Below are 24,609 nucleotides of genomic sequence, written 5' to 3' on the forward strand. Positions count from 1 at the left end.
ACGGTCTCCGGGTGTTCGTGTTCCTCGCCCGCCACCTTCCCTCCGGTGGTTCCCACGATGCCGATGTACCAGGTGAAGCCCTATCACGAGGGCGGCGCGCCTCTCCGCGTAGCGCTTCCCACCTGCATGTACCGGCTCCCCAACGTGCACTGCAGGACCGGCAGCCCCGCGCCGAGCTCGGGCCACGTGCAGGTAGGAGCGAGCGGCCCCTCCCCGCTCCCTCCCCTCCACCCTCCCGCCCAGTGCGCAGGCGCGGCGGCCGGGCCTGCGGGGTTGCGGGCGGCGGGGCCCGGGTCCCTCCAGGCTGGGTCTCCTCTCTGCTTTCGCTTTCGGCTATTTAAACTTTACCCACGGAAGAGAGAACAGCACGGGAACGCCCATTTTTAAGATTAATACAAGCCCAGCTGTCCCCACCGCCCTGGTTCCCACGCGTCGTCAGTGCGCCCCTGGAACTTCCCCGCAAGGGCCCGACCTCCGTGGCCGCGTCCCGCTTCCCAGTCGCCGTGCCACGGCAGCATGCGTCCCCAAGCCGCGTGGTCCGGTGTGGACGGGAGCGTGCCGTTTGCGGCTCGGCGTGTCTGGCGGCTGCTGCTAGATACCGTGCTTTCGGGACTCGCTATGTCGCCTGAAAGGAGGAAGGGAGCGTTCGTCCCCTCCGCCGTCTGCTGTCCCCTCGCGTAACTGTCACCCCGCGGTCTGTCCATCCCGCTGCTCACGGGTGTCGGCTGGTTTCCCACTGTAAGCTGCTTCGCTCTGCAGCGACTGTGCTAGCCCAGGGGCAGGCATAGGGTATCGCCTAGGGATGAAATGGCCGACCCAGCGGGCGGGTCTGTCTGTCTGCAGCAGTAAGTACGAAGTAAATGGCTTTCCACAGTGGTTATGCTGATCCAGGCTCTCCCCGGCAGCGTGTGAAATTCCGGGTGCTGGCACCCTCCCCGAAGGTTCGAACTTAGACGACACACAGTCTCACTGCTGTAGCAGATGATGGCAGGGTGGATGGACAGACAGAAATCCCGCAGGATGAGAGCAACACAAAGAAACTGCTTCTGTGCATATGAAACAAGCGGGTAAACGCAATAGGCCAAGCCACACTCTAGCCCGAGGAAGAAAAACAGGCCCTGGTTAAGAGAGATGATCGGGAAAGCCCATTTGAGCATTTCCTGATCCCTTAGGTCAGGGGTGAGATCTGGCCGCGCTGGGCCGCTTCCACAGGCTGTCACTCGCTTTAGGGTTTCGGTGCATTGACGGCTTTTGAATCCAGTAAATACTTCTTCACCCTGACACAGCAAGGACCCTGCTGCCATTTGTAGAAATGAGTTAAGATTGTGCACAAGCTGCACAGATACAGGCTGGGGAGGAGATTGGAAATAGCACTCGGGAGGACTATCCGTGAGGGACGTGAGGCTGTTACACAGGCAGTCACACTTGTCTTGCATTCAGACTGATTACTGGTCAGCGCCTTATTTAAATGGCATATTGAACTCCTTATTGTTCTTCGTTCCACTCAGAAGTCAGTCACCTTATATTTCTTCGCTATTTGATCTTAAACAAGACCATCGGGCGAGGAGAGGTGGGAAGGTGGTGATTCAACTATAAGGTAACGAAGAGTTAAGCAGATGAGAGAAGAGGGAGGAATGTTGCAGGTGGAGGGAACAGAATGAGTGAAAGTCCTGTGGCCGCTGGGGGCATGGTGTTTTAGGAATCCAATCCGATGGACTGTGTGGCCAGCGGCAGAGCAGGGGAGAATTATGTGAGAGGAGGCAGCCAGATGACAAATCTATCAAGCCAGGGTGAGGGCTTTGCTTTGTAGCCCAGGAGGCTGGCACCGAGGAGGAGGTGACAGGATCTGCCTCTGCTTTCCTCTCTCTAGCTGCCACCTTACAGATGGGCCAGAATGGGTGCACGGTGACCAGTGGAAGTAGACCAGGTGAAAAACAGTGTCTTGGATTTAGGCAGTGATAGTGGAGGCAGGCATGCTTAGAAGTGAATTCCAGAAAATTGACACCACCTGGTGATGAATTGACCCCTGTGAGAAGGCAGTGTTAGGAGTGACTAGGGGAGGAACAATGTTCCCAAGAATTCAATTTAGCAGCACACAAATATGAATAAGTACTCCTATACTCACATTGTGACTGTTCTAGTTATGAGCCATTGGCTCACATTTTTTCTCAACACAGAGTGGGTTGTCTATTGTGAGAGCTCATCAGTCTGGAAATAGGTTGCACAATGTGACTGTATTGAGAGGTTTCTTGATATTATTTTATAAGGTAAGTGTTGATTTGAGATTATAAACATTGTTGGTAACTTATTATGTACCAGTCACTATGCCTACCAGGCAGGAAAGATGCATTCAGTGAATGAAGAATGTTTATGAAGTTATACGTATCAGCAGTGAAAAGTTCTAGATAATTCTGAGATGAGAGTGCCAGTACTGCCGAGAGCAAATGATTTGGGGAATCGATTGTTTGATCTCATGGACAGACTTCCAAGCCAAAGGACTTTTTTTTTTTTTAACTTATGTGTGCTCCCCTTCTATTAGTACAAGGTGTTACATTTTCACTGCCCCCCCCCCCCCAACCTTTCTCGGTTTAAGTGTTTTAATATGAAGACTAAAGAACAATTTGTATTCATTTTCTCCCCTTCTCTGTCCTCAGACTAAATTACCTGAAATTAGAGTCATATAATTTCAAAGTGGCTTTCAGTCATGTTTTTTGTTTTAAAGCAGTTGTGGATCGACTTGCAGAACCTATGGGACTGTGGGGAAAATGAGATGATTATGCTACTTTGTTTTACTGTTTTTTAAAAGGTGGGAGGTTTAATGAATTTGTGGAACTAAGTAGAAGACAAGTGATCAAGTTAATCAGACTGCTTTGATGTTGGAGGAAATGAACACTCTGGTGTTGGTTTGCTTAGGGAGGGTCTGACCCATCTCTTCAAGCTCTCGAGTCCCGCCAAGACAATATTTTAAAACATCTGTACGAATTGAAAGCCGCAGTCGATGGTCTCTCCAAAATGATTCAGACGCCGGATGCAGACTTGGACGTAACCAACATACTGCAAGCCGAAGAGCCCACCGCTTTATCGACCAGTGCATTGGACTTAAACTCAGTACTTGGAAAGGTGAGTTCACTTAAAGCTAGAGAACATCAGCGCTCCAGGTTGTTGCTGGTGCCGGAAAACTGCTCCCGTGAGTGAAGCCTTGGCTTGCTGGTTTTCAAAGGTAGACGAAGAGCATGTTTTTACACGATTGTGCCATTGCACAGAGCAGGTTCGTGGGCTCGAGGGAAGCTGGGGCAAGTTCTAAAGCTGCTTCTTGACCTCTCAGACCCAGTGCCAAACAGCAGGGAGGATCTCTAGGCAGAGAAGGGAGTCCAATTACAGCTCCTCATTCCCGGCAGCATTCCAGCAGCCCGGGCCCTGGACAAACATCTTAAATCATTCGCTCATTCTTCAGGTTCAGCAGTCAACCCTGACTTTGAGAGCAGCTTGAATTTCAGGGGTCTGGCTGTCCAGGCACAAAAACCCCACCAATCCTGTTGAAATATATCGCTAAGAGCCAGTCACAGTCTTGTATTTCAAATGTATTTGCTTAAATTCACTTTTATTAAAATTAAGTTGTATTGGCCACCTTTAATGAACAGTCTATAGCCTTTAGCTAATTTAGGGTCTAATGTGACAGGTAAAAAAAGAACATCTTGTTACAAAGTATTATTTATTGGAGGGTGCAAAGGGGGTTGTCCAAGAATCCTGCTAAATGCCCTCCTCTAGAATTGGCAATGGAAACGGTACCACTTGAGGACCTGAAAGTTGGAAGCAGTGTTACACTGTCTCTCTCAGGGCTGTTTTTGGTAACCTCGGTACCTCTGCATACATGTCCCTTTATCACCCAGTGTATTTGTGTGCACCAAGGCCCCAGTGAGACCCGGCCAGGCCCACGGGGAGCCAGTCCAGTTCAGGGCGCTATGAAGGCTCCGAGAGCATGTGCTGCTTCAGATGAACTTGGATACTTCAGAAGGCACAGCATCAAGTGACACGCTATGTTCAGACAGCTGCAAAGCACTCATCACAGCTCACGTGATGGGTGTCCATCAGGCGTGCATGACCAGAGACCAGACTGGCAGGCTGTGTTAAGAGCCAGGAACCAGGCCTTCATTGTGTTCTACAAGTTCACTCGTGATTATAGTGAGTGTATAGAAATATATAGAAATAAAGTCCGCATCTGAAAAGGCAGGATGTTGTCACACTTTAGTTAACACCTAGGTTTTTAGACCCCCCCACCTCCCATCACCAGTAATATTTTGGGCCAACACCCTTTTTCCAGAGACCCTTCATTGACAGCACACACACAAACTGATGATGTGGAAACTAGATGCTATCAGGGGGTGAGGTGTTAGGAAGATTTGGTAAATGGAGTGTAGTTGTCCCTCTGTATCCGTGGGGGCTGGTTCTAAGATCACCCTCTGATTCCAAATCCGTAAATGCTCAACTCCCTTACATAAAATGACACAGACCAATGCATATAGTTGGCCCTCCACATCTGCGGGTTCCCAACCATGGATCAAAAATAGTTTCAATCCCCAGTTGGTTGATCTGTAGGTGTGAGACCCACAGATACGGAAGGCCAACTCTAATTGCAGGTGATTTTTTTAACTTGGGGACAAATAGAAGTGTCATTCCTAATATGTTGTTTTACTAATTTGAAAGTAAAAACTTTTCGTCAGGAGCCAGCAGTGCAGGGGCCAAGGGGTTGGCGTCAGCTCACAGCCCAGCTCCACTGCTCGCTGAGTGGAGTGACCTTGGATAAGTCACACATCTCCCCAGGACTCATTTCATCAATTGTGGTGGGATAATGGTAGCGCCTTCTACATGGGTGTTAGGGTCTAAGAATAGCACCTGGTACAAGAACACATACTCAGATTGCTGTTACTACCCTCTGCTGTGTTTGGTTTTCTCCCCCAGGACTATGGGGCTCTGAAAGACATCGTGATCAACGCAAACCCCGCCTCGCCTCCCCTCTCCCTGCTCGTGCTGCACCAGCTGCTCTGCAGCCACTACAAGGTCCTGTCCACTGTACACACGCATTCAGCAGTCAAGAATGTGCCGGAAAACCTCCTCAGGTGCTTTGGCGAGCAAACTAAAAACCAGCCCCGGCATGAATACCAGCTGGGTTTTACTCTAATTTGGAAAAACGGTAAGTAGACGGGACTGGGTTCAGCTCCTATCCTGTGTAATGAAACGTGCAGCATGATTCAGTAAGAGGCAGCGAGGGCTAGCGCAGTGACGTCCGTCAGCTGCACACTCTTCCACACACGCTGTCGGTCAGACCGTCTAGAAGAGGGGTAGTCTTAGGGGCTATCCTGTCTAACTAGCCCGAGCAGGGGAGGAGCAGCTGTCATAGCCATCTTGCCCTCACATCCCAAAACCTGTCATTACAGGGACACTGATGCTATCTTTTTAAGTGGCCCTTAAAGGACGGTAGCATCACTTATTCCTTACCCACTGGAGAGCGCCTCCCCTGGTCCTGTCTATGCAGAGGGAGGCGAGGTAATGTCCTTCATCCAGTAATGTCTTAAGAGTCTCTGCCCTGGCAGAGGACTCCTGGTTTCTGTCTACATCCTGCAAACCCAGACACGGGTCAGAGTAGATGGTCTGAGGTCCCTTCTAGCTTGAAAACTGTCACATAGTTTAAACTCGTGACTATTACACCTAAAAATGTGATTTTCTCCTTGAAAATACGCTTTCCCTTGCCACAAGCTCATGGTGACGGGGTCCCCTCCCACGTGCACAAGTACTTCATCCGGTGCTGCTCCTGTTGACATTCATGCGGTGTTTTCCTTTCAGTGCCAAAGACTCAGATGAAGTTCAGTGTCCAGAAGATGTGTCCCATTGAAGGAGAAGGGAACATTGCACGTTTTCTGTTCTCTCTGTTCGGCCAGAAGCATAATGCGGTCAATTTAACCCTCATAGATAGCTGGGTAGATAAAGCTATTTTTCAGTTAAAAGAGGGAAGCAGTAAAGAAAAGGCCGCCGTGTTCTGCTCCATGAACTCTGCTCTCGGGAAGAGCCCCTGGCTCGTGGGGAATGAACTCACAGTGGCCGATGTCGTGCTCTGGTCTGTGCTCCAGCAGACGGGAGGCTGCAGTGTGCCCGTGCCTGCCAATGTGCAGAAGTGGATGAGGGCCTGTGAGAACCTGGCCCCCTTCAGCACTGCCCTCAAGCTCATTAAGTGAATCTCAGAGCCTGATTTTAAAGAGTTTAGATTTTAAGAGTGGTGCTGTTTCATGCCTGTTGTTGGTAAAGGGACTTGTACTACACAGTCTTTAGGCCAGTTGCCAATTATCAATAAAAGCGCTGTATAATTGTGGTTTTTCTTTTATTAAAATTTAGCAGTATCATGTGCAATATACCAGGACACCTGCCAGCTTCATGGCAGGCAGCTCTTGGGCACACAAAGGAATGTCCCGTGGTTGCCTTTGAGGAAGGTGGGACTTGGGCTGTGACGGAGAACTGAGGGCAAGAGTCAGGACACTGGCATCAGAGCTGCTCTGAGGTCATTTTGGGGCAAGAAACACAGAGCTTTGAAAGGGCATAATGCTGCCAAGTTGAAGGTGATGCCAACAGAAATGGGCTGGACGCAGCAGAGGCTTCTGAGCCTGGTGTGAACTGAGATGTCCTTCTGTAAGTTCACTGGCAGCGTGTGAAAGGGTCAGAAAAAGTGGCAGCTGTCGAAACCACCAGTCCAGCACATGCGCAAGCTGGGCCTGGGTAGTGACAGGGTGCAGGGCACACTGTGATTTCTGCAGTAGACGCTTCTACAGGAGGATCTGGTGGTCGGCAGGCAGAGTTCAGAAAAGAACGAAGGATGGCATGTAAACTTTTAGTCTGAGAGACTAGGCAAATACTGAGCGATCCAGGAATAGGAGCTCGGGGCAGAAAAGGGGGAAGAGCACAACAGGTGTCATTTGGAGCAGTCAAGTTCCAAATGCTAGATCGGGAAAGTTCTCCTAAGGAAAAAGCAGTTGGGGGCACTTCTGCAGCCTCTCTTTAATAAACCATGTACAAGCTTACTGACTACAACTAAGTATTTCACCATCTATACTCTGGTAAAGAGTGAAACTATACATTCCAGTTGACTTTAGCTTAAAGAGTTGAAGTCCACTTTCGTATTTCTGGAGCCTAATTAAGCTAAATGGGAACACCCCCGTCTTTCGTGTCCTCCTTGACCCCTCTGTCCTGAGAGAGGCGGCTTAGCTGCCTCTTTAGTTCTTCAATTTCTTTTTCCTGCTCTAGTATCTTCATCTGCAGAGTGAGATTAACCTGAAACAGAAAATTTTAAACCCCATTAAAATGGCTTCTTTCCTTTGAAATAAACACAGGCATGCCTCACAGTCCAAAAATGCATGGATCCCAGTTATCAGTTTAGTGAAATAAGGCCAATAACCCAGCAACACAGTTTAAGTGTCAGTTACCACAATTTAGTCCACAAAACACTACATAACCCACGCACGTCCTGATCCGGACCAATCACGTCACTTCACTTGAAGTCTGTTGGTTAGTGCATCTGTCAGTTCACACACAGGCATGTGTGTAGCTGTGCTTGCCTCCCTATCTCCCAGTGATAGACCCAAGTGACATTTTAAAAAATGGACAAGTGAAAGAGGGAGACAGTTTGAGAACCACCACACTCATGCAAGCTGCTTGGACTCAGGTCTGGGGTGGAACCTGAGATCCTGTGTTTCTAATAAGCCCCAGATTTTGCTGATGCTGCTGGTCTAAGGACCACACTTTGAGTAGCAAAAGTCTATAGGATCTGTGAACATGCCTTTGAATAAGGCTTTTAACTCTCAGCAAGTTTCTCAAGGAATAGAACGGATGAGTCATGTTGCCAGTACTTGCAGACTAGAGACTGGCTGGCACTCTTAACAGGTCAGAAAGGAGGAAGGGAATGGCTGCCCGGGGCAAAACTGCGCCACAGGATGGAACAGCAGAATCGCATGTGAACGCTGAAGATCTCAGGTTGACTCAGGCGGTCTCTGCCACCCCCGCTCACTCCCTAAGAATTACTGCTGTCTTTGACCCTCTGCTGTGTCCCTTTTTACTAGTAGGCACATTATAATCATTTATGAAAGATTACATACCAGACTTGGAAAGGAAAACTGAAACGTTTTGGCTTAGTGAGATAAGGCTGGAAGCTGGAGCCCATAATTACATTTAGAGCAGCAGCTGGCAGTGGTCACCTTGGGAACTTGGACTGTACAAACTGTGTGCTACTGGGAACCCTGAGAATGGGTTCAAATATTTTGTTTCCATAAATCTTACTGTGAGCTCTACAGTTCATGAAATAGGACTCACAATTTAAACAAATTCTAAGCTTCCTATTTTCCCCAGCATTAAAAAACCTGTACATACCCTTCCGGAATTTTGGAAAAGCTCGCTCTGCAGCAGCTGCACGGCAGATGGCCTCTGGGATGCGTTCCTCCTGGTTAGCTGCTGGATGCACTTGGCTTGGACGGGACACCTCTGACTGAGGGACTCGGGTATCTGACCAGTTCTCAAACCAGTTAGGACCCGCGCTCGCTCCATTTCTGTTCCAAAAGGCTGGAAGAGCTCCAACAGGATCACACCCAAGCTGTACATGTCGGACTGCAAGAGGGGGGAGGGTCATTTAGTGATGACAAGGTGAGCATCACAGTCCCACATCAGCGCACCGTCCTCCTGATACGAGAGCATTCCTAAAACGGACAATTCGTAGTCTCTACTACGAAGGAACACAGCGGCGGGCTGGTCTCTCACAAAGCTCATCCCTTAATACCAAAAGGGCTCACAGCAGAGGGACTGATAGCCACATGAGGGCAGAATGATGCACCACCACAGCAGTCTGCACTACACACCTGACTCCACTGCTCCTTTAAAACCCAGGCCTGGCACAGTAGAGACAGAGATGTGAGCTCCCTGAAAATGGTTTTTAGGAAGATCCTGACGAGACAGGACTTTAGGAGCAGCCATAGTTCTTTTCTGGCAGCTCTTTCCCAGTCACTAAAAAGTTGAATAACTCATCAAGAGGAAGTAAATGAATGCACTAGGCTTCCACATGGAGAAAAGCATTTTCTTACCATTCCTTCCAGGAATGACATGGATGAAAGGGACTCCAGTGACACGCTGCCCTGAGCGTTATTTAGCATTTATTTAAGCTCGAAAACTGAAGAATGAGAGGTTGAAAAGAGGCCTCTTGAGTTCCCACTTCCTGGGGGAAAGGTGACATTCTAAAGGGAAAGCTCATTTCAAAAACTATTCGTTATGCCCACAGGTTTGGAAATAGTAGAGGAGCCTAAAATGAATGCAGTCAGGTCCAGCTGCCAAGTGAGGCTTCCTGTGTTGGCCGTTGGATAATGTAGATAGAACTGTTACCTCCAAAATCAACTCGAACCGGAACTTCCACTGCACTTACTGTCCTTTTTGTTACTTATAACTACAGAATAAGCCCAGTAAAGATACGAAGCAGGAGATGCTTACCTTGGCATCATACTCAGATCCTTCCAACTGCTCGGGAGACGCGTACAGACAGGTCCCCACTCTGGAGGTATGTGTCGGTGTCCCTGTAATTGAAAAGCTGCATATTACACACTGCAGCGTCAACACAGGAAGGAATGTTGGCTGGGGGGGGGGGGGGGGGGGGGGGCGCTATAGCTCCCAAGGGAACGATGGCACGCTCTATCTGTATCTCACTGTGCTATTAAATTTTCATAATTCTCCTTAAATAGTGACATCTTATTTTTTTAATGGAAAAAAAAAAAAACAGCCCAAAACTTACTCTTTCCATTACTGCTGGTCCAGTCTGGATTCTGTATGATGTCTGCGCAGGCCAGACCAAAGTCTCCTATTTTCACTTGCTGATCAGGGCCATGAAGAAAAATATTTCTGGGCTATAAACAAACAGAACAAGTCAACTCCTTGGTGTTCTAGAAAGAAATAGTAAAATGTCTAGATGTTAAAGTGTTTTAAACTCAGAAGCAAGTAGCCCCTGAAAAATTAAAAATCAGGGCAGTGGTTCTCAAACTCGGCCAAACATCAGAGTCACCAGGGAGCTTTAAAAAAACCACACTGTGCACATCATCCCCAAACCAATTAAACTGAAGTTCCTGGGGGTGGTCCCCAGGTTATTCCTCCAAGTTTGAGAACCACTAATGTGTGGTGTGCTTGCACACAAGTGCTCCTCAACCCAAGCCAGACACCAGAATCACCCGAGAAGCTTTTAAAGATGACTGTCCTCCAACAAGTCAAAGACTGTGATTTTTTTAATGAAAAAACTTAATTTTTTTTTAAAGCTCCCGGAGAATTCTGTTAGTGGGTTGGGAAAAACTAGATCACACCATAAAGGTACCCACTTAGCTCTATTTAAGCAACCACCACAGACCCGAAAGGTCTTCCAGTGGAACCGCTTCTATGCCAGTGAAACACTGCACCTGTATGGGGGAGGCAGAATTCCACCAAAATCTAAACATTTAGGTTAAAAGCTGGGTTTTCATATTTTAAATATAGTGATATTAACTTCTTATTTCAATGTATAAATTTATTTTAGCTTTGTTTGTTTTTTTATCTATAACTGAATGAAAAGGGAAAATAGAATCTTACGTGTAAGATGATAATTTGGATATGCTTTTGTGATCACGGAGAAAGTCCTAACACCTGCTTATATTTGACACCATGTGATATAGGAACAGAGTTTGAGAAAGTTTGGCTCTAATACAAAACTGATGGTGGTCATGGAAACGGTTCCCAACAATTCTAGAACAGTTCTAGAACTGACCTAAAGGAATCATAGAGACACGGAAACTGACCAATTCCGAAACGAGTTTCCCCTGACCTCTTAGGTCCTCACTCATTAGTGTTTCTCATGGGAAACATAGTCAAGAGAGGCAGCAAGGAGCTGGTCACTGATGGGGCCAAGTCACTGGAAGAGAGCTCATGTGACACGCTCCATGCCAAACTCTATGAAGCCATAATGACAGAAGACTGCACTGCAATCCAGGCCCTCCTACGAAGCCACCCCGTCAATCAGCCCCTGACGGTTCTGGCCAACTCCACCAGCTGTGGATTACTTCTGACCCAGGTACCCTCTTTTAAGACTCGTGATGCTTTAGGACCACCACTGAGTACTTGTGAACTCATTAAACCTCCTGGCTGTCCCCACCATGCCCAAGGAGGGACATTATATCCCAGGCACACTCCACGTCCAGAGCAGCATGACACCTCCCTTCCAGTTATCATACTGATGTGGGAAAGACTAGAGCTCATTTGGTTGGAGGAACATTAATGTCTCCCTCACACATACCAATGGCCATTATGTATGTGTGATGGGATTATTTTCTTCCGTTTTCACAAACACTTTTTCATTTTCTGTATTTTTACACAATGATTATTGCCTTTATAACGAATTTTCTTTTGAAAAGTGGCCCTCTCCTATCTACCCCGCCCTCTTATCTTGTAGCCACACTGTAAAGCCACTAGTTACACATGTTTTTAAGAACCAGAATAAACAACTCTGCTAATCAAAGAATATTTGCTGCTTATCTCTGAAACCCTACTAGTGTAGGTTTTACTATTGATACTATGACTTTGGCAAAACCTTAAAAAACACAAAACCTACTTGTCAATCACCCTGCAGGTTAAGTTAAGGACTAAGTAGCTTAATAGCAATAGCCACTAATTTTACACTACGAGCTCCTCACAAGAAACAACTTTCAAAGCTTTGAGTTATTCTGCTGCCTTGGTAAATTTGCCTTTCTTTAACACACAGATTTTATAATATAAAATTCACTGGCTTTGGGTCATTTATTTTTTTAAATATGTATCTGTTGACTTCAGAGAGAGGAAAGGAGAGGGAGACAGAAACATCAATGACGAGTCATTATCAGCTGCCTCCTGCACGCCCCCTACTGGGGATCAAGCCCGAAACCTGGGCATGTGCGCTGACTGGGAATCGATCCTCAACCTCCTAGATCCTAGGTCGATGCTCAACTGCTGAGCCACGCCCGGCGGGAGGCTTTGTCGTTTAAAACAGGCCAAAGAGAAGGGAAATGTCAATGCACATACCAGAAAAGTACTGAACTGAGATGCATAAACCAGGTTTCCTTTGGAATGGCAAGCTAACACCATGTTATTTCTAACTACATAGGATACTTGTAATGCGCTTGGGTTTTTCCCCCTGAAGCAGACGCAGTCCATCATCCCCATTCACCTGGCCGCCGAGCACCGCAAGGCACACAGCTTGCACTGTCTGTTAGAGCATGGTGCTGACCCGGAAGTAAGGTAAGTAACTCAACAGGGGCCTTTTCTAAATGAGGATACTGTGATTGGGATGTTAGTTTTCCCAGTCCTGTCTGGACTCATCCAATCACCAGGGGTTGTGGACTAGAAATTATCATGTTTTGAATGACCCAATTTCTTCACTGATTAGAGGAGATGCTCTGGAAAAGTGGGGGAAATACAAGAACACAAATCAGTCAGCCCACTTAGAGCATCCCAAGCACTGTGCTCAAAACAGGTAATGCGGAAGATCTGTTAAGTCCTGCTCACAGCCCTCACCTCAGGGGGTTTAAAACCCGCTAGATATGAAAAACAATATTACCATGCAATGGGTTTTCTTTATTACCCTCCACTAGAAGGTATGCTTCCTAAAAGAAAAGTGTCTCTTGCTCACCAATGTATATTCACCACCTAAACCGATGCCTGACACTTAGGAAGTGCCCAGTAAATAGCATCTGAATGAATGGGAGAATTACATGGTAGAAAAATAATACAACTGCTTCCCCCACAACATTAAAAGGTAAACCCTAAATCCACTATGCTCCAGAAGAGCCCACCTTGCTCTCCCCCGCCCCAACTCACCCCGGAGCACCCCACCTCAGCCTGGCAGGTCTATCGAAGTCTTTTGAGGACTGGACAGACCATCACAAACTCACCCATGCTCCTCAGGGACTCCTCGTACACCCTTTCCTACTCTTTCCATCCCTGACCAGGCTTTCTAGAACTCAGCGCACTTGCACCTTTACCTAGCTGTTTAAACATGGGCCGTGTCTTCCATACTAGGCTGTAAGGCCAAAAGGTAGGGACTGCCTGCTGTGTCACCACAGCCCTCGCCCGGGCCTCACACTGAACAAATACATGTGAACTGAGAATCCTTTTCTAATTTCAGGGAGCAGTCAGATGTTCATAACAATCCTTCCCCTTTTCTCTGCCAAAACAAAGGCATTTTGGAGGCAATCCTGAGACTTCAGAAAAAAAGTAGATGAGGGTGAAGTTGTGAAACACGCATCCACTTGGATGGAAATAGGGAATGAAGACGGATGGGCCTCACTAAGCGCAGAGTGGCTGTGGGTCTCCAGATTCCATCCCATCACCTAATCCACCTACTCATGCAGGGGAAGCGTCAGGCTCAGGGGCAGATGCAGAGCCAGAGTCCCCAGAGCCTGGCCCTCTGCAGCCCACCTCTATGGTAACACCAGATCACACTCAAGTCCACAGAATTCTGCTGAATGGCTGCTAACTCAACTCAGCCCTGTGAGGAGCTGAAGTACAAAAAAGACTAAGACACAGCCTTGAAGAGGCCACAGCCCTCACAAGCTGCTAGAGGAAGCTGCGCCTCTCCATACAAACCACTCTGTCATGTCCCCCCACCCCCGCAAAACACTGACATCCTGAGACATTAAACAGCATTGCAGATTTTCAAACACTCTTGAACTAATTAAGGGGGGATTACTTTAAATAAATGTCACCTTCTTTAACATTAATTCCCTGCACAAAGTCATTCCCACTGTGAATTCAGTGTAACTAGAGCTCACTATCTATTCCAGGGACACACGAGGCCTCACCACACTCCACCTGATGCTGCTGCACTGGCCGATCACCTCTACCGTGCAGACAAAGCCAGGAAACAGAATCCAAAGGCTCCTGGCAGACATTCAGAATAATGCCGTGACGTGCCTCCGCATCCTGTGTGAGCATGGAGCTCAGGTGAACGCTCGGGTGAACAACAGCCACAAGCATTCCGCCCTCCACCTGGCCATAAGGTACGGGACCTACCCGGTCCTCTCCATTTTAGCCCAAAACGGTGCCCAGGTCAATGCTATAAATGAATCCAGCATGACGCCCCTTCACATGGCTGCAGACATACTGAACAAGGAGATGATGGAAACACTCATTGCCTGTGGAGCAAACGTCAACTACGCTGTCCCTTTCACGGGGAACACGGCCCTGAAGCTGGCAGTGTGCGCCGCCTCCAGCAAGGCGGGCCGAGTGCTGGCAGTGGGGCTGAGCTGCATCCGTCTGCTGCTGATTCATGGAGCCGAAGTCAATACCCAAGACCACAAGGGCCAAACAGCTATCCACGAGGCATGTTTCGCAGGCAGAGAGACAGTAATTGATCTCCTGCTTGAATTTGAAGCCAACATTAACATCTTAACAAGAAATGGGGAATCTCCCATACACATGTACCTCCAGCGCAGTTCCAATATAAGAGACACGGCACTTCTTGCGAAGTTGCTTTACCGCTCTTACCCTTTGAGACTGACCAACAACCAAGGAAATCTACCTGCAGGACTCACGCTATCAGAATTCCACCTCTTAAGGGAATCCCTAATAAAGTTATCTCAAAAACCCTTATCCCTAGAGGATATCTGTAAAAGAAACATCAGAAATATTTATGGTGAGAGGTACAAACAGCACGTGAAGCAGCTTCTCCCGGAGAAAATATGGAGTTCTGTGTACGGGTATTACGACCTGGCTTGCCTTCTGAAATAAGACCTCACAGTATCACAGTGCCAGGGTTCCAGTAACTCCAATCACGTTTTCTGGCTAGACACTTACCCAGAAAATACTTAACCCATTGCCTCATCCATCCCAATCGTACAAACGACTGGTTGTTAAACTTCTTCAAAAAATAAAATGATTTGCATATTACCTTTTTAGTTCCTAAGTATTCTTTTAAATGCATTTTCCATTAATTAATTTTTGCCCAAAAGGTAAGCAAGTTAATGTAAAACTCTCAGCCGAAGAAGTAAATGTATTTTCTTTCTTGATAGTGTTTTGTGGATAAAAATTGGAATAGTCATTACAGATTTTGAAAACAGCAGAACGAAATTTCCTATGTTAAATTTCCTTTAAGACAGATAATTACAGAAACAGATTGAACTAATACATGAGTATTTCTGTCGGCATTAAATACAATTAGCATCATCAATTACAGCAGTACTCAGAGCACACTTACTACCTGAAAAACAGTGAGAATATTCAAATGCCCAAGATTTACTGCTTTTAAGTTCAATCTAAAGCTTTCATGTTCTAGACCTATAAAATGATGAATTACATGAAAGTAATGGCACCCTTCTAAATAAATGAACCAGGATACCTAATCCCTTTAATTCAATGACCCAACACCAAGTCATCCCCGATAAGGAGCTTTCAATAATTTCATCTTCTTCACTTACCTTCAGGTCCCTGTGCACAATCCCCATGTTATGTATGTAAAATACACCTTCCACCAATTCTTGAAAAATTTTTGTTGCAACACTGGTCATAACATATGGACCTGAAGTTAAAAAAAAGTTTTATTATTCTCTAATTTTTTTTTTACTCATTAACATCTAAATGTTAAATGTTGGCTATAGTTCTAAATACATTAACATCGGACATCTACACAAGATTCAGATTTTCAACAGCACTCCAAAAATGGTTCAAACCTAGGAATTACCAGGGAGGGCTCCTCAGCTAGTAAAGACACCATCGCAAACTAGCACCCAGCGTTGATGAAGTGTCAGCAGAAAGAGACCTCTCATTTCACTCAGTGCCCCCGTGGTAATTACTCAGTAAACAATTCCCAGGCACCAGGTGGCTAGATTAAATCATGTTTAAGTCTCCTTCAACCCCCGACATCCTAGAGTTTAATGCTAATAAATCTGATATCCGGGCCCACCGTGGACTGAAGGTCCTATTACAAATAGTGGAGTGAGAAAAAGGGTGAGTTACATTAGCCCAAGGGGTGAGCTTCATCCCGGAAGATCTGCAAAGCCCATTTTCCAAAAATGACAAGTGAAGTATACTGGGAAAAAGAAAATCAATGCATTCATCTGTTAATATGATGACAGAGTACGTGAATTCGTGGGTGGAGAGGTTTGTAAGAATAAAACAAATGAAAACTGATAAAGAAAACTCCCTGCCGTTTTCCAGCCACTTAAGTTTAGTAACAGTGAGAGCTTCCCGGCTCCTCTGCACTCAGTGATGTTAGCCATCACCTACTGCTGACCTTCCAGCACAGTAACACTGCATGCCCCCTTCTCCACCTGCATGAGCCCACTTTGTCATCAACAGCTCACACCTGTTCCGTACTCTCCTATACACTACCTAGCATACAAGTTAGGGACCTGTGTGTGTGTGTGCACGCACACGCGTGTGTGTAAAAGCTCTGGTTCCACTAAAGGTACCTCTACCACGACTCCCCCTCACACCGAAGTGATCAACCTCCTGTCTGGGTAGAAAAGCAAGGAGGGCTTTCCAATATGATACATCAGTCACAATGAATGCACCAATTTTGATACAAGTCCACAGTTTATTCAGATCTCCATAGTTTTTACCTGTGTCCTGTTTCTGTTTCAGGGTTCTAACTAAATACCACACTACATCTAGTTGTCATGTCTCCTGAGACTCCTCTGGTCTGTGACAGTTTCTCAGACTTTTCCTGTTTATGATAAGCTTGGCAGTTCTGAGAAGTACTGGTCAGGTATTTTGTAGAATGTCCCTCAACTAGAACTTGTTTGATGTTTTTCTCATGATTAGCTGGGGCTATGGGTTTTGGGGAAAAAGACCAGAGATACAGTGTCCTCTCATTGCATCTTATCAAGGGCACATACTATCAACGTGAATTCTCACTGCTGACCCTGGCCTTGATCACTGAGGTGGTGGTCACTGTAAAGTTCTTTTTTACTGACATCTTTTTAAAAGTTTCCCAAGTGATTCCAATGTGCAGTTCAGGTAGAAAACTACTGTTATAATATTTTAAAAATATTAACCTGACAGTATTTCTAGAAGATATACAACTGCAGGGGAGGGAGGGGGACCTGGCATTTGAGGGAGACAAAATTCTTACTACATGCCTTCCTGTAAGGGTTTCTTTAAAGGTTTATTTTTGTAAGAGTATCACATTTTCAGGTTAAAAAAATCAAATAAGCATTTAAGTTTTTTCCTTAATTTTAAAAGATCTTTTCCACCCAAAATCATTTACCTAAATTCTAGCACATTACTGCTTAAATATCAACAAACTGTGTATGTATCACAGAGAAAATTAACTTCCAATTATTTTTGAAAAATGTTGAAATAAGCATAATTACTTCTTTGGTTTAAAACAGTGATTTTTTTTTTCCCATCTAAAGCACCTGGAGGTGGAAGATGGCAGATCCTCCTGTCTTTTCTCATGATTAGCTAGGGCTATGGGTTTTGGGGAGAAAGACCAGTCCTGCACCTGTAGAGCCCCAGGGTACTTACAGGCAGACTCGTCCACACACTCCCTAACCCGCCGGTTCCTCTCCACGATCCAGTCCCACAGAGAGAGCTCGCACAGCTGCATCTGGATGTGCAGCATCAGGTGGTACTGAACCTGGGGGGGGGGGGGGGGGGCGACACAACGCAGGTCCCATCTCTGCACCACTTCCTGCATTACTCATTTAGCCATCCAATACCCACTTGTCTGCTCTAGCCAAGCACTGGCATAAGTGATGAGGACCGAGGTGACAGACACAGGCCTGCTCAAGATGCCCAAAGTCTAGCGAAGGAGATGGAGAAGAAAACTGTCATAATCCAAGTGGGCAGGGATAGGCCTGCTGGAGTTAGGCAGGCATCAAAAGACAGGAGCTCCTGAATGTGACACTGAGGCACTGAAACTGTTTGGTCTGCTCGCTACATAAACAATTTTTAAAGCTAAGATCAAGCATCAGAGAACTGCTGTATGCTCGTCCGCTACTCTGTGTATACCCAAAAGTATGCACACACTGTGGCTGGCTTCACATTGTACACAACTAATAACTTGTCCAAGGAAAAGGTAAGCAAAAATGAAGCTCACTGCAGCCTATTGATTTAGGCATCAGGAAAACTTTCTAAACTTATACAGAGAAATAAAGCTGTTCTGATGAAAAGTCCCTCGAACCCAACTCTTTTGTATTCAGGTAAATCCGTTCAAAGTTTCATGTTTCATAAAAAACCACACACACACAGCCACGTATTCCTGGACAACAAGAGTTAATTCTGCATGTGTATACACAGTTTTGTAATCCAATATGACCAATTATGTGCAGACCCTGTTAATCTTCAAGTATTTTTAACACTAATATTTGATACTGACAAGAGTGTGTGAGAGTCTCACCAATACATCAGTGTAATCCTCAACAAGAGTCTCCTAAAAACTGACCTGATCCTACTTGGACTCTCTCTTATGCCATTTTCCAAATGTAGAAAATCTTTCTGCATAAATATATATTTATAGCACAATGCTAACATACAACAGAAATAGAGCATACACAACGCTTCCCACTCTGGGGTAAATATATGAGACTATCTAGAGGAGGAATGACCCAGAAAAGGATGAGTTAACTAAGGGAAGGCGAGAAGACCAAATACAGAAGAACCTGGAGAGAAGAGACTGAGCACAGGGAACAAGGGCTAGAGCCGAGAGGGAGGAGCGCCAGGTGTGAAGTCAGCCGAGGAAGAGGGGAGGCCATATCTAATCGCAGTCCTTATACAACTATTGTGGGTAAACATGAAATCTACCTCGGTCTGTCCTGCCAAGTTTAAGTTTTCTTCAGAAGATTCCTCAGTGGATGTGAAATTCCCCTCTAAGTCTGAATGAAGCCTAAGTGGCAGCTGATTCTCAACTGATCTGGAAGACAACTCAGCCAAGCCATTTTCCTGGAGCTCAATGGATGATTCAAATTCACTGTCATCTCTTCTGACGAGGCTGGGGGTGTAGTTCACCAATCTGTTACCCTGACGTTCAGTGCCAGATCCTACTGAGGACTTTTCTTTTTCTGAGGTGAGCTCGGCAAAGATAATGGATGAGCTATTGCTCTCATCATTTTCAACATCGTACTGACACCTGGAGGGAAGAAGAGCCAATAAAGACAATCATCAATGTGCAAGATCGAGCACGACTCAGCTACTCCTTCAGGTCTACGTGAGTTTCACTGGTAAACCTCTGAAAAAAATGGCATCACATCTACCTAGCAGCCACATTTATTTAAAATACCGACAAGAAATATCTAAGGGGAGGAAATCATTTCACATTTCGTAATGAAAATAAGCAAAAAAAAAGTCTAAAATAGCCCGGCCGGCGTGGCTCAGCGGCTGAGCATCGACCTAGGATCCAGGAGATCACAATTCAATTCTGGGTCAGGGCACATGCCTGGGCTGTGCGCTCAATCCCCAGCAGGGGACCTGCAGGAGGCAGCCGATCAATGACTCTCCCTCATAATTGATGTTTTTATCTCTCTCTCCCTCTCCCTTCCTCTCTCTGTATTTAGAAAAAAGTCTAAAACACTCCTGAACACCTAATAGCAAAAGACAAAAGCAATCCAATGCAGGTGACATACCTGTCATCCTCCTGGGTAGAGATCACTTTCAGAGATGGCAACTGAATACAAATTCTATCTGCTGAACAAGAACAAAAATAAATGTCCACAGCCCAATTTTCTAATTCACAGTCAAAGGCAGAGCTAAAATATACAAATAATGCCAAATGAAACCACCTGTCTAAAAATGTCATGACCTTCTGGCGAAGTGCAATACCAGCTTATCAAACTACCGGCACATTTTAGCAACTATAAAAACAGCTGTTCCACTCCACAAGGGGCTGGCAAACTCTCTGTGCAGGACCTGATAATGAATAGGTCAGGTTTTTCAGGCCCTGAGGCTCTGCTGCAGCTGCTCAACTCCGCTGTTTTACTACAAAAGCAGCCACAGGCAATATATACGAATGAGCCTGTGTTCTAATAAACTATATTCATTGACATTGAAATGAGGGATTTCATATAATTTTCACAAAATATTCTTCTTTTGATGCCTTTTAATATTTTTAAAAATGCAAAAAACAAAACAAAAACATTCTCAGCTTACAGGATGCACGAAAACAGAGGTAGGCCAGACTTGGTGTATGGGCTGAGCTTTGCCAACCTTCAACTGTCTCATCTGAAACTGCGTACCTTGCATTTGGGTCACATGAATGTGCTCAATCCAGGCAGTGTGATAGCCCACAATGTTAGGATGCTGAAGACCCGCCAGCACCTTCACTTCCCGTAGTACCTAAAGGAGATGCATACTTAGATGGAGCTTTTACCAGCCATTTGTTAGGTGCTCATGGTATCAAATACACCACCTGTACCAGAGCAAACAGTAAAACCCTCTGTACAAGCAATCTAAACTATGTTAAAATAACAGAAATATCTTTGTGAAAGACCAATGCAATTGTTACAGCAACTAAACATATATATATAGCACTTTATACTTTGCGTAGCTCACTTACAATCATTGTCCTATAAGGAAGTCCAGCCCATCCGGGCGTGGCTCAGCAGTTGAGCACTGACCTAGGATTCAGGAGATCGGGGTTCGATTCCCAGTCGGGGGACATGCCCAGGTTGCAGGCTGCAGCCAATCAATTACTCTCTCATCATTGATGTTTCTAGTTTCTATCTCTCTCTCTCCCTCTCCCTTCCTCTCTCTGAAATCAATAAAGATACTTAAAAAAAAAAAGAGGTCCAGTCCCCAAGGTAAAGTCATGCTGTCACCACTATTTCAAGGGCAGAAGACAGAAGTGGCTTAGAGGACTAGGTCATTTGCCCAAGACCACACAGCATGTCAGGGAGAAGACTGGGACCTGGACTGAGCTCATATTTTTTCATAACAAGCTGTATTATACCTAAATAATTTAATTTAAAAAATTAATTTCCCCAGCAATGACCCTGTAATGTGGCTAATTTGAAATGCCTATAAAAAATTAAGTCAAATAGCCTGGCCGGGCATGGCTCAACCACTGAGCACAGACCTAGGATCCAGGAGACTGAGGTTCAATTCCTGGTCAGGGCACATGCCCGCGTTGTGGGCTCGATCTCCAGTTGGGGGCATGCAGGAGGCAGCCAATCAATGACTCTCATCATTGATGTTTCTCTCTCTCTCCCTCTCCTTTCCTCTCTCTGAAATCAATAAAGATATATTAAATTTTAAAAAATTAAGTCAAATAAAATTTAGTTTTGATGTTTATGTTACTGTAACCCATTCTTAGTAAACTGGCAATCCATACCACCTAGTATTTGTCAAATACAAAACACACGCGCGCACACACTCACACATACATACAACTCTTTCAAAAAAACTTAAATACTCCATTATTCAAAACAAAAACATTTTGAAAATCTTACCTTCATGCAATCTGTCTTAGTTGCACCCTTAATCAGGATTTTCTTAATCGCATAATACTGGCCATCTAATTTATTCCTGACCTAAAAAGGAGAAAAAGTATATTGTGCCATTAAATTTCAACCAGATAAAAAGTTATTTTAACCCGAACCTACATAATCCAAACTAAGCAGAGATAAAATTAGGCTAAAGACAGGTGTCCTCTTTACTATGGCCAGGGAAGTCAGCAGACTAGAAACTTTCCAACCGCACTGACGGACCAACTCCTAGAGGCTCCAGGCAATGTTGGCAAAGGGCTCTGTAAAGCCCAAAATGCAGCAGAACAATTCTTGTCAGTAATCATTTCAAATAACTATAGAACAAAAACCCAAAGTTTCCAGAATCCACTTAAACCACCAACGTGGTTAGGAAAAAATGAAAACCTGCCCACTTCCCAGGAAATGACAAATCTTACTGAAAAGTAAATGTACATGATTTCAAGGAATTTTCCTTTGTGTACTTTAAATAATGAAAACAACTTCTCAAAATACATTTATTTAGAGCAATAGGTCAAAAAGGATATGTGGAAAACCACCTTGTATACTCTTCCATATCCACCCTTTCCTAAGATGGTAAGCTCTTCAAACTCATTTAAGTAACGTGAAGTCTGTGCTTCAAAGGCGACTTCCCTTGATCTGAAAGTTAAAACAAACCATCAGCCAATATTAAAGCAGGAGAGCATCAGAATGTCCGAGGGCAGTTCCTGTTCCTATACTGCTACTAGCCTACTAACTGTTCATCACTGAACTTACATGGTGATTTGCAAAGGATGAGCCGAAATGAAATTTTTCATTCTCTATGAAGAAAAACATTTGCTAAGCAAATTGACAGTGATAAAGATAGCAAGGGGATCATTAATCTAATTTTAAGTATTTTACCAGTAATTAGTATTCAATGACTAATAGGCAGAAGTTGATTAGCGGCTCTCCATAATGAAGTCACTTAAATTTCTTAATGATTCAGGCAAGTTACAGATTTTATTTTATTTTTTTTGTCTTTACTGATTTCAGAGAGCCTGAGGGGCAGAGAGAGATAAAAACATCAATGATGAGCGAGTCATTGATTGGCTGCCTCCTGTACGTCCCCAACTGGGGATCGAGCCTGAAACCCCGACACGTGCCCCGACCAGGAATCGAACCGGGATCTCCTGGTTCATAGGTTGATGCTCAACCACTGAACCACACCAGCCAGGCAAGTTACAGATTTTAAACTAACATTTCTGAAATATAAACAAATGCAATGGTTTTCCCAACAGAGCCTGGATATGAGCACAGTGAATTAACAGCGGGGCTTATGGAATCCACAGTGAAGGAGGAGAGCAGGGTATCAAATTGGAAGAAAATTTTTTTGAAAAGCAAAAAACAAAAAAATTTTTTCTTTATTATTTAAAGGAGGGAAGTGAGAAGTAAAACAAATCTTGGAGCAGTAATTAATTGCTGAGAACAGCCCGAGCTGGTTTTGCTCGGTGGTTAGAGTGTCGGCCCTTGGGCTGAAGGGTCTGGGGTTCGATTCTGGCCAAGGGCATGTACCTCGAGTGCAGGCTCAGCCCAAAGGGGCATGTTCGGGAAGCAACCAAAGTGTGTGTGACTCTCTTCCGCCACTCTCTCTGAAAAGCAATGGAAAAAATATCCTCAGGTGAGGATTAAAAAATAAAATTGCTGAGAACAAAGTTTTTAGTTTTCATAAATACTATACTAACTAGTATCTTTTAACTCAAAGCTAATTTCTGATTAATTCAGGATTAATTCTTAATCCTGACTTGATAGTTTAATATTTACATAATCACAAAAGTATTTAATACAGACCTGATCTTCTGGATATGAGAATTATCCTCACAAGGATCCTAAAATCAAAAAATTATTTTTAAAAGAATTTTGACAATTTCATGGAATAAGAAATCAAAATTCAATGCCTTATTAATAGTCCCAAGTGCTTACATAATATTAAAAAAAAAACAAAAAAAAACCTCAATGGCTTTTTCAACATTACCTAAAAGTTTACAATTGAAAATATTTCTCTCTTAACCAGAAGATCACTACTTAAAAAGCTACATTCTTGCTATCCACTGACAAAACTGAGAATGTACTAAGGAGTGCCATAAACAAATAATGCTGATTTTACCTTCAAAAAGATGCAGAAACTGACCACTTCTCACATCTCCACTACCACCCATTCCAAGCCACACCATCTCTTCTCACCTGCTTCTGCCCTTGGCCTCCCTCAGTCTATTCTCAACACAATAGCTAGTTGATCCCATTAAAACGGAAGTCAGATGATGTCACTCTGCTCAAAATCCTGCAATGCTGCCTGTTTTACTGAGTGAAAACCAAAGATACTGCCATGGTCTCAAGATCCGACTCCATTGTCCTGACTCCATCGTCCCTCTCGCTGCCCTCTTGCCCCCCACCACGCTCCCCTTTCCCTCCAGACACATGGCTGCCTGTCAGCTCCCCACACCCCTTGCACACTGCTTGCTGGGGAATTGCTGTGCCTCAACTGGAGTGCTTTTCCTCTAGGTATCTGCACAGCTCCTCCTCTGAGCCTCAGCTCCTGACTTAAATAAGTCTCAGTGAGGCTCTCCCTGGCCACCTATTTTCTAAGTCCTTCCCTGCTTTACGTTTTTCCTTAACACCACCATCCATCCCCATTTATTTTTACAGTTTTATTTTTCCGTTGTTTATTGCCCTCTCTTCACAACGGAAGCTCCCTGAGGACAGGGATTCTCTGTCTATTTTGCTTAAAGCTTGAACCCCAGCACGTACCAGAGAGTCTAACACACAGTAGTCACTCACAAATAATGTTAAATAAATTAAAGTTAACATTTTTATAAACCTGTATTATAACCAGGATCTCATAATGCTTTAAAATACAGTCCTCTGGACATCAAACCATTTTTGTCACATACCAAGCACATAGCTTAGTGCTTACCTGACGCACTCTCTCCTTGGCTGACCTCATTAAATGAGTGATGGCTCTGTTGTGATGCAGCCTCAATGAGCTAAACTCATCGCTGCAGCTGAAAGACGACAGCAGCCCCATTTTGATGAAGGTCTGACAAAGCACTAGGAAAGAACATGGCAAGCTATTGGAAAGGATCGATAAAACAGCAATTTAAAGAGT

The 24,609-nt window shown here is 44.9% G+C and overlaps 3 protein-coding genes across 7 annotated transcripts in view; 2 read left to right on the top strand and 1 right to left on the bottom strand.

Annotated features, from left to right (window-relative positions):
• The first annotated feature begins 5 nt into the window (after window positions 1–5).
• AIMP2 (aminoacyl tRNA synthetase complex interacting multifunctional protein 2) lies at window positions 6–6,364 on the top strand. The gene is made up of 4 exons (XM_016208804.2): window positions 6–192; window positions 2,914–3,120; window positions 4,960–5,191; window positions 5,842–6,364. The coding sequence occupies exons 1-4, from the start codon at window positions 58–60 to the stop codon at window positions 6,228–6,230; spliced, it is 963 nt and encodes a 320-aa protein (XP_016064290.2). The 5' UTR covers window positions 6–57; the 3' UTR covers window positions 6,231–6,364.
• The window catches only part of EIF2AK1 (eukaryotic translation initiation factor 2 alpha kinase 1), a 24,695-nt gene continuing 6,442 nt past the window's right edge, over window positions 6,357–24,609 (bottom strand). For 4 of the 5 annotated variants that reach the window (XM_087816993.1, XM_016208803.2, XM_016208802.2 and 1 more), the window contains 13 exons: window positions 24,418–24,551; window positions 23,295–23,332; window positions 22,025–22,124; window positions 21,453–21,533; window positions 20,241–20,340; window positions 19,632–19,692; window positions 18,814–19,138; window positions 17,536–17,647; window positions 15,486–15,586; window positions 9,812–9,923; window positions 9,514–9,596; window positions 8,410–8,643; window positions 6,357–7,317 (listed from right to left, as the gene is read on the bottom strand). In XM_087816993.1, the coding sequence (XP_087673119.1) occupies window positions 7,186–7,317; window positions 8,410–8,643; window positions 9,514–9,596; window positions 9,812–9,923; window positions 15,486–15,586; window positions 17,536–17,647; window positions 18,814–19,138; window positions 19,632–19,692; window positions 20,241–20,340; window positions 21,453–21,533; window positions 22,025–22,124; window positions 23,295–23,332; window positions 24,418–24,551 (1,613 nt within the window). In that variant the 3' untranslated portion in view covers window positions 6,357–7,185. The remainder of the gene's footprint in view (window positions 7,318–8,409; window positions 8,644–9,513; window positions 9,597–9,811; window positions 9,924–15,485; window positions 15,587–17,535; window positions 17,648–18,813; window positions 19,139–19,631; window positions 19,693–20,240; window positions 20,341–21,452; window positions 21,534–22,024; window positions 22,125–23,294; window positions 23,333–24,417; window positions 24,552–24,609) is intronic. The other variant, XM_087816994.1, reaches the window with a different exon arrangement.
• Window positions 10,866–14,864, top strand: ANKRD61 (ankyrin repeat domain 61). Its single transcript, XM_087816996.1, has 3 exons — window positions 10,866–11,110; window positions 12,212–12,309; window positions 13,854–14,864. Exons 1-3 carry the CDS (start codon window positions 10,895–10,897, stop codon window positions 14,797–14,799), a joined length of 1,260 nt encoding a protein of 419 aa, XP_087673122.1. The 5' UTR covers window positions 10,866–10,894; the 3' UTR covers window positions 14,800–14,864.

This window comes from Miniopterus natalensis, chromosome 4 (genome assembly GCF_054644295.1).
Source record: "Miniopterus natalensis isolate mMinNat1 chromosome 4, mMinNat1.hap1, whole genome shotgun sequence".
Classification (NCBI taxonomy): Eukaryota; Metazoa; Chordata; class Mammalia; order Chiroptera; family Miniopteridae; genus Miniopterus; species Miniopterus natalensis.